At 37.8% G+C, this 10,003-nt stretch overlaps 1 protein-coding gene across 1 annotated transcript; it reads right to left on the bottom strand.

Moving 5' to 3' along the window:
* Nucleotides 1-241: 241 nt before the first annotated feature.
* rab22a (RAB22A, member RAS oncogene family) lies at nt 242-9,980 on the bottom strand. The gene is made up of 7 exons (XM_026348511.1): nt 9,666-9,980; nt 8,695-8,774; nt 7,698-7,779; nt 4,606-4,677; nt 4,043-4,149; nt 3,794-3,903; nt 242-3,555 (listed from the first exon to the last, which is right to left on the bottom strand). Exons 1-7 carry the CDS (start codon nt 9,699-9,701, stop codon nt 3,458-3,460), a joined length of 585 nt encoding a protein of 194 aa, XP_026204296.1. The 5' UTR covers nt 9,702-9,980; the 3' UTR covers nt 242-3,457.
* Between the last annotated feature and the right edge of the window lie 23 nt (nt 9,981-10,003).

The following is a 10,003-nucleotide window of genomic DNA, read 5'->3' as shown; positions in this document are numbered from 1 at the left end:
CAAAGTGCAGCAAAAAGCTGTCTGCCAGTCAAACATGCAGCTCAAGTATCATATTTACACACATTTATAGCCAGACAGCAGGCTGCCAACAGAGCAGCACAACCACATACACTATCAACACTGAAACTCTGTCCCCATGGATCAACTTAGTGAACACATCTCTCTTTACACAAGGGACAAGGGAGTGAGAAACTTCCTGTTCACACACAAACTTTAGAAGAACTAGATGAGGACCAGAGGGTATTTTGGTCAATTCTTTTTAATTCATAAACGATGAACAATTCCCTTTTACATATTTGGAAATACACTGCAAACAAGTGTTTTCAGGCATTTTGTTACAATCAATATGAACGGTAGTAAAAAGCTAAATATGGTAACTACAGTGCTGATGGTATTGCTGCAAATGGTACGAGTCTATTGTGGTCACAAAACCGGCTTGAAATATAGTCATTGGTTTGTGTGCAATTTGATGGTATATATTGTATCTACACTGAAAAAATGTACATAATACAGATTAAACACATTCCTAGGGCCAGCCCAAGACTATTAGTATTTTTCAATGCAAAACTGACACACACTATTCATGCCTTCTGTATCCAAATAAGGGAAAACATGTGTCACCATTGTTAAATTTCAAATATATTTAAGCATTTATGTGATTAGTACTTAATTCATTATTATATTACATCAACACTAAAAATGGTTAATTATGCATGGTGTATAGTAAAATGGCTTTGACATCAATTGGCACCATGTTCTTTGTAGCAATAAGAACAGAGCAAACAGTCAAAGCCTAAAATAGCATCATGGGACAATAAGAAAGTAGGGCCTTTTTACAATAATTGGCAGAGAATATAATTGTTGAAGGTTTAGTAGATACTACCAGGCGTTAATATCATGACTTAGTGATGTGTAAACTCTCTAAGACAGCAGAGCGAATTAAGAGGAGAAAGTTTTGGCCCAGTATGCCACTCTGGTTTTCATGATTTCTTGTTTGCCCCATCAAAGTGCTCAACTTAGATCAACTACATATGAGCAACACTGTCATCTAATAAGCGTAAAACAAGATTAATATAAATCGTCATCTGCTGCAAACTGAAGGAAGAAGATCACATTTTTTGCGCGAGTGTGTGCTCTACTCTGTAACTGACTCCTTGCGTTAAGTCACATTTTACATTTGTTGTAACAACAACTATTGCACTCCATAGGAAAAATCCTGAAAACAGACAGCACACAACTAATCAATAACAGCTAAACTTAACATGCTTAAAAGGCAAATAAAGTTGCTGGCTTGCTTGTGCTGACAGAAAATCACACATTATATTTATATCTGTGGAGATGCAGTATGATTCTGCTCACATCTGTATTTTTGGCAACTTTGAAAAGAGGCTAAGAGGGCTCATTAGATACAGGCATGAAATTACACATAATTCATAAGTCAGTTTAGGCTCATCGGTCATCGTGCCACTGAAGTTCAACAAAAATTAAACTACTGTAATATAGCAAACGACCACAAACAAATTATGTTTTTGAATATAAGAGGGGATGACAGAGCTTTGTAAAAGCTGTAATAATCTGTACCATAATGATAAGCTGCCTCTATAATTGGAATACATAGGAACACGGCTAAAGAAGCAAGAGGGAGGAAAGCAAATGCAGTAATTGAAAGCAGAATGAAGACTAAGGTTCATTAAGGGGTCGACACAGTGCCACGTCACACTCTCCACCTATAACCTTCTGCTGAAGGGACATTTAAGCTTTAAAAATCAGAGTTTGATCTGAATGCAGTCTCATTTCCAGATCTCTGTGTTTTTATCAGAGTCCAGGTAGTAAAAAACATTGGAAGTGTGAGCCAGTGCTTATTATGGAGGGGGTTGGGGGGGTGGTGTGGTGGATGAAAAATGTTTATGGAACAATTAAAGACTTTGGCAAAACCTCACATGAAACTGGCCCCCAGTTGTAACAGTTGTTAAGTAGCAGCACAGAATTGAAGACAGACAGGCTCACAAGTGCACAGTTAAAATAAGATTAGAGAAAAATAAAGCTCAAGTAAAATTTTTGGGGAAAAAATGTTAGGATACTCTCTGTACTATGGAATACGAAATTTACGGGATTCTGTTTATAGTTCTTCAGCAATTACAAATGGAAATGTGGATAACATCCAAGCAGCTGCAACCGTTATCATACAATCAGCTTCAAGACCGACACAGTCAGCATTTCAGGCCTGATTAAAGCACGGAAGATGTAACCTGCAGGCTAATCTCATCACAGAGATGAGATTTTCCAGCAAGTTTGTATTCATTCTTATCAAGTGTCAACAGAAAAATCCTTCACTTCAACAACAGTGTGGGACTTGTGCTTATTTGCTTTCCGGTGGGGAGCTGAGAGGAACAAAACCATTTCCGTATGTGTTTATTAAATATAACGCATGAGCCAGCAGCTGGTTAGCTTAGCTTAGCATCTAAAGTGGATTCAGGGCAGAAACAGGTAGTCTGGCTGTGTTGTTATTATGCATGTATTATTCTATTATGATCAAAGGTTTTCAGCTCCGGCTACATATTTACTGTACATATATGAGAGAGGTATCTAGCTCCTCTTCCCACTCTTGTCAAGAACACAAAGATGTGTATTTCCCAAAATGTTGAACTATTCCTTTAGTGTAAAGGAAGTAGCCTCCCACACACCTTTCATTTCTGTGTACTGTATTTCACAGTGTGATTGTGGTTTACATCAAAACAGCCATTTGGTATTTTGCTTTGATGAAAACAGTAATCACACAGTTAAGTTAAAACCAAGTGTGTGCAACTCTTTTTCAGTTTACAACCAACATTCTCCAAATATCCTTCATACAAAGACAAAGATGGGAGATTGGTAGAAACACTGATGACTGAGTATATTTCTAGTTTTCCTCTTCAAAATCTTATGATAAATTAGTGATTATACACATTAAGTATAAAGATGGGTCCTTCAAGAAGTGAGAATTTGTGGCGAGAGATCTCCAAAAAACCAAAATCAATAACTTAAATAGTATCTAAATATTTTGGTTTAACCATTTTCATTAATGTTTTGGTCACAATGTAACAGATTTGTACACATTTACAAGTGACAAATGCATGGATTTGTAGCTGTACCTGTGATAAAAAGCTAATGTACACCAGACAGAGACTGAAGTTCAATACCAGACCATTCATGCAAGAAGGTAAAATTGCATTAACGGGTCTTGTTCACTGACATGTCAATGTCCACTAAAGCATTTCTTCTGTCAGCAATTTTTACACAATACATAATAAACTGCTGTTGCTGAGGGCCAAAAAAGATGCAATTGCTACAATTGTCAGAGTGATACTTCTGTACCCGGGTGATGGAGACTGTGCAGAGCTGTAATCACTACAGATGTAAGCCAAGTGGGTAAGCAAAGGTCAGGTCAAAGGTCATGTGGGGACAGTCATGAGCATCATCAGCAGCACGTCCTGCGAGACTCTGAGGCCTGACGTCCCAGTTTGAAACCTTTTCCTGAAGTTCCTCCTGCTGCATCTGCAACAGGGATTCGCTTACCTGTGAAGAGACACAGACTGATTAACACAGGTCTCAAGCATTGACATGACCTTATCTCTTCCATGTGGTATTGAACATTATTCAAATAGTATGAGGAAGCGTTTTCATGCTAAAACTAATAACAGTAAACATCAGTACAGTAAACATTTAGAAGCTGAACGTTGTATCACAGCATAATAGGCACCTAAGGATGTGTGAGGAAGGCCAAAGGCAGCAAATGCTCACGAAACACACTCACTTATCTCTATAAACACCTCGTTGATGTTAATGGCATTCTTGGCGCTGGTTTCTACAAAGATGGCATGGATGGAGTCAGCATAGTCCTTGGCATCCTTTTCTTGCACTTCTCTGTGAATACAAGAAAAATGAAATCAGAAAGATTATACACTTCATTTCTTTTTTACTCTAGTGAATTTCATGAACTCAATCTTTACTTTCAAGGTGTAATTGGGGAGACACTGTCATACTACACAAGAGAACTTTTCACCTGGCGTCTGACAAGTCACATTTGTTGCCAGCGATTGCGACCACTATATTAGGAGGCCCATGCTGGCGTAGCTCCTTCACCCAGTTCTTCAATGTTTGAAAGGATTCCTAATTTAAGAATAAAAGGTTGAGATATTTTATTGAATTAAACAATAGACACAAAGAACATGGTACCGCATGTTAACATTTTGTAAAGTCCTCTTTGTTGTTGAGAGTTCAGTGAGAGGACTGATACCACTTAAATGTCTTTAGGGTAAATGGAAACAGGTGGAAACAGCAAGTTTCCTACCTGTTTCTATCTAAATGTACCAAAATGTATCAACACTAAACACCTTCATTATTATAGTGCAACTTGTTTTTTTAATAAACTACATATTTACCACACACATAAGAGAGTGGTATCAATCTCCTCATATAAGAAAACAAAGGAGCACAGTTCCTGAAATGTCAAACGATTCCTTTAATGCACAATTTAATTAAAAAGTTCAGGCATCGGACAAAACAACGTCACCACAAAGTAAGTACTTAGTGGATCAGTAGCTGAGGAGAGAAAGAAAGAAATACCTCTTTCGTGATGTCATAAACAATGATGGCTGCTGCCGAACCTCTGTAGTACATCGGAGCCAGAGCACGAAACTATGCGGAGACAGAGACAGTAAGCAGTGATGAGTAATGCCCTGTAGCAATTCTTCAAAGGAAAAGGGACGTCTGCTGTTCAGCAGGGAAGACGCTTTTGTGGCTAAACTCTATCTCAATGAGATTAATCTCTGCCTAAACTAGACTGCATGATCTGCTGACAGCCTTAAATCAGTGTGTACTGAAGATTTGAAACAACATCAAGCTAAACAACATCATAGTAAAGAACAAGTACTTAAAAGATGTTAGTCAAACATCATCAATCACATCTCATCTTTCAATAATGCTTACCTTGATTTTCTTCCAATTTCTCACTTTTTCCTATGAGAAGTTGAAGTACACTATTACACAGTATATTTTCACACCTCTAAGATCAACAGTGTCCAAGCTTATTATAAACTGAGGCTAATCCATTACAGAAGCAGAGTGATTACTGTGGGTTTCATTTAACTCAATAAGACCAACTGCAACAAACTTGAAACAGAGTATGAAAAAAACCACCAGGTCTGGTGTTCTGAGCCTGAAAGCCAAGTGGCTTTATTTAAAATGGAAGTATGGTGAGTCTTTCCACCAAGACCTCACACATGTGGGAGCTATCAAGAGAAAGATGAGCAGAATGTGTCAAAAGCTTTTAGCGTTTTGATGTTTATGGAAGACCCTACATTTGATCTCAACCCAGTACATCACAAAGCTCTTCATGATCAAAACAACATGTGTAAAATTTCTAAATGCATAGCTGGGAGGGTGGAGGTTATTCTTTTTTTTTTTTTTTTTTTGCCAAGTTTGGTATTTTTCTGGTAAAGTAATTCCTTGTGGATGCTGACTTCAACAATATATACAATATAATATAGAAAATAAAAAGAAACTATTATTATTATTGTGTCTTTCATCATCATTTCATTTCTAATACAAAAGAGGAGGATATGGTCATTTAAATTTCCAGCTGTTGAAACAAATATAATGTGTAAGATAATCAACAGACATAAATATTCCGGACATGTTTGTTACAGCTGTATCTGTCCACAGAGTGCTGAACTGGAGCAGGAAATTCACATAAGATTGTTAAAGGAAAATCTGTGTTCCTGTGCGTATTAAAATTTGTATTACATTTAAAAAAAGAGCACAAACTACAGGCCCCGAAATTATCATTAAGTTGAATCAACACCTCTACAGTTTCAACAAAAACGGAACATCACAACCCTCAAGAAGGCAGGAATTAATGGAAATACGACTAAGAGACTGCAACAGTTCTAAACATGCATTGCATGCGTGCGTTTCTAGATTTAAAAAGACTAAGAACCATTCCCATCTACCACTCCTAAACTTCCTTTTATGCCTTCTTGCAATATTCGTTCGACTGGGGCTTTTAACAGGCTAATAAAACCATGTGTCGTGTATTAACTAATGATATTTATTTTAAAAGAACTAACCCATGTCTCAGAAAGACCTTCACTTGGAATGACCGTGCCTTCTTGCCAATTCTATTTTCCTTTACAATGCGATGGAATAAACTATCCATCTTGGAGTGACACTGTTACCTCAAGAAAGCACACATTCCACATAATTATAGTTGTTACTGGCCCCAAGTCCACCAACGAGAATCCAGCTTGGGATTTTTGGCAGGGGCACTGAGGAGAGCACTGTCTTTTTCATTGGCCAGCGTTAAGGCGGCCAGTCCTGTGTGGTCTATCTGTGCCTTTACCCAAGGCAATCACAGCGAGGCCAGACGTCTGGCCACGCAGCAGCCGAGAAAACAGCCCCAGTGATGCCCTGCGAGTGCTGATTAATTGCTGAAACCACAAGCTGGGTGCATAATGAAAGGAATCCTCCGATTCCAGTAGGATGCGAGGTTCCCTTTGCTTGTTTTCAGTGAGAAGGAGCAGTCAGAGGGGGGAGGGTCTGGATGGGCTGTTGACAGCTGGGCTCACATGTACTCATATGGCCTCATCTGGTCTCGAGATATGGATTGTGGAGTGTGGAAATCACAGAGCCTTTCCTTCTGCCCCGGTCTCTTGTTCCATCCATGTGAATTGGCTGGATTTGTGTTCCCCTTTTTTCAACTCAACAGATTTTGATAGGCCAAAGCTCCATAGAGGTTAGAAACAAGCCATGAAAGGCTTCAAAATACCACAGCAGCTTTGTATAAAACACATGCAGACACATGCAAAACCTACCGATGGAATGTTGCTACTTTTTCACACGCAGATGTAAACCGCTTGGGAGACCGAGAGGCCACACAGGAGTGAAAAAGTGAAATGTGGAAACAAAAAGCTGTGCACTAAAAATGGAAATTAATCTGAAACAATCACAGAAAAATACATTATTGCTAAGAAAACAAATGTTAAAAATTCACTGTATGGGAAGACAACACAGAAGAGGGCAATCTGAAGTGGATTGGCAGGGACTCTTAGATAAGACTCAGTAGCAGCACACGCCAGTGGCCTGAGACAACTTCGGTTTCATCTGCTCATCCTATCTTAAACCCACTGATGTGAGGACAAAAGACAAGCAGCATCTTATCTAGATGTCTAGAGAAGCAGGGATAAACCATTAAAACAGCAGTGGACTGTGCATAAAAAAGAGAAGGCCATGGAGGGGAAAAAGGGAAGTAATGTGGAGAGCAGACACAGAGAAATGTAGGGAAATGTAGACATGCCGTGAGTCAACAGGGAAAGCAGTTCCTTATGCTACAAATATCTGGGACTTGGTATAAGTTGCATATTAAGAGGCAGATCTGTACCTATAGCAAGGTAAATGTTGCCCCCTATCACAAATACAGGATAACTGCACTATTCGTGTTGCCTCAGGCTGATTCAGGGAGTGGTTCAAGCACATATAAATGTAGTAGCTTTCTCACTTCCTAAAAAACCACATGAGTTGATTTCGGAATAAGCCACACTCATAATATGAAACTCTGCACTGTTGTGCAAAAACACAAGTGAATCCTCCTCAGATTCATTAACTATCACTCGTTTAAAAGACAATATCCTGAGGCCAGTACATCAGTGGAGATTACTAACCCGCTCCTGTCCTGCTGTGTCCCAGATTAGGAACTTGTGTAGTTCATTTTGGTATTGCACTGTCTTGGTCATGAAGGATGCCCTGGTGAAGAGAAATGGCATCATTTTAAACTTTATCAATATTATTTTGAATTTACTGTACAAAGGACAAACAAACAGAGAACTGAAACAGCTATTAATGTTTTAATACAATAGTTTTTTTAGAACCAGTGAGAAAGACATCTTTATTTAGATCATCAGTTGATTTAAGAGGTCTTGTTCTGTGTGCCAGCAACAACAGCTCAATGAAAAAACAATCGTATAGACTAATTTACAATGACTCACACATAGATTGCGTTCTTAAGGTAGGGAATATGAACATTTATATTCAATTACAAAATTGAACATGTCTGCCAGTGTTCTTTGCATATAATATATCTGAAAATAAAGCTTAGTGTGAGGGCACAGTTGTTACAGTTGTAATTTACCACAATTTCCTGTCATTTATTGGCAGACATATGGTAACAAAAATATATCTGTGAAAAATTGTTCACAAGTGTTGGCGCTGCATGACACTGACTCATCAGTGAATAACAAATATTGTTAAAGTAAGTAATAAGTTAAAGAAAAGAAAACCCATAGCCACAAGAAACTATTATGAAAGATAGAAAAGTAAACAACTTGTTAGAAACAGAACCAAAAAGACAAACCTGTGCATTTTTAATTAATAAATTGGTAAAATGACTAATTATCAGGTGTTGTAAAATGTTTTGATGATTTACTACTACGTGTTTGCTTAGAGGTGATTTAAAACACTTGTCCAATTATCAAAATAGCGGCATATTAATTATTTATATCAACTATTTATTCAGCTCAAACTGGAATCAATTAATCCGTACAGTAACTGACAGGAACTAACTCACTGTATTGTAATAATTCATTTTAAAAAAAGCATAAGCAAAACAAATGGGGTCCAGAATAAACATAATTATCTAGCCTGGAAACAGTAGGAACTTACCCAATTGTTGGATTGATGTTTGGGTCAAAGCTGTCCTCCACAAATCTCCAAACAATACTCGACTTCCCAACGCCAGTATCCTGCAGAGACAAAATAAAGATGATGCTTTGTAAACACGGTGAGAAACCATTACTAGAAATGTAATCAACTATAAAAAGACATTCTCTGGATAAATGCCTGGACTTTATTGGTTTATTGTGGCCTTGTCTTTCTTCCTGGACTTATTTTCTGCTTGAACTCAATGGTAACAAAGCTTAAAAGCTTACCTTTACACTGTACACTGACTTATGCTTTTGTTATAGATGTACATGCTTTCATATTTTTCATAATGTATTAATCTGACATTATTTTTTAAATAACCAATTAACAATTTGACCAAAAAATAGCGAATAAGGTCCAGAGTCCAGAACAATAACTAGCTGTACCTTCTTTTGTTCAACAAACAGTCTAAAACCAAAAGTATCGGGCTATAGCCCTAATCCATCATAAAATGTTTGTGATGGAGAGTACAATGATTTTATAGACACCATTACAGTACAGTCATGACTAATAGCTGTCAGGCTACACCAGCCGTAATAAAACCATGACTAACAAACCCATATGATGCTAGCTAATACTGTATTATCTATTAATCTCCCATTATATTTAAATAACCAATTAATAATTTACTTAAATAACTGTAAATATCCAGGGAGAATACTGCTTATACTGTAATAGACATAGGTTCCTCTAACTGACATGACTATATTTTAACATACAATACAAATACAGTAGTGTTATTGAGAATATAATATTTCTAATGTAACCACCTTATATTTTACCAGTGTAAACAAAGCTGTCCAGAAGTATGATGGTCACCTAATGCATAATAATGGAAGAGCAGTGTGACTCATTTGATGCCACAGGTACAAGCTGAGGTAAAGGATGGACTGGTGTCAATCGTATTCAGATAAAAATCGATGCCGACTTACCCCGAGGAGACAAACTTTTAGCTCTCTCAGCGCCATATCGATCTCCTCACTCTCGAAATGAGTTTGTGATGAAGACCATTGACAGTTTTCTCTTCTGGCTGGCTCTTCTCTTTAATATCCTTCAGGTGCTTTCTGATTACAAACAACTTTAGTTCATGGTGGTCAAAAACTGCTACATACACATCTCACGCAAGGTAAGAACTGATGTTATTGTCGTTAAAACGTCCAGTATCCCCTCGTATTTGCCATATTGTGGTTCTTGTAAACAGCTAGCTAGCTAAGCCTCCAAGTCGCTCCGTCTCCATCTTGAACTACTCCGTGCGGTCACGTGATTAGTC

The sequence above is a fragment of the Anabas testudineus genome, chromosome 5, assembly GCF_900324465.2.
Source record: "Anabas testudineus chromosome 5, fAnaTes1.2, whole genome shotgun sequence".
In the NCBI taxonomy this organism is placed as follows: Eukaryota; Metazoa; Chordata; class Actinopteri; order Anabantiformes; family Anabantidae; genus Anabas; species Anabas testudineus.
The sequence above is the reverse complement of the archived record's forward strand: the minus strand, read 5'-3'. Positions and strand labels throughout refer to the sequence as shown.

Coding starts and splice junctions, on each gene's coding strand:
- rab22a (XM_026348511.1), bottom strand. CDS start 9,701: ATGGCGCTGAGAGAGCTAAAAGTTTGTCTCCTCGGG. Junction 4,150..4,605: donor TTTATGACATCACGAAAGAG/GTATTTCTTTCT, acceptor TTCTTAAATTAG/GAATCCTTTCAAACATTGAA. Junction 3,904..4,042: donor TGTGACTTGTCAGACGCCAG/GTGAAAAGTTCT, acceptor TTGTATTCACAG/AGAAGTGCAAGAAAAGGATG.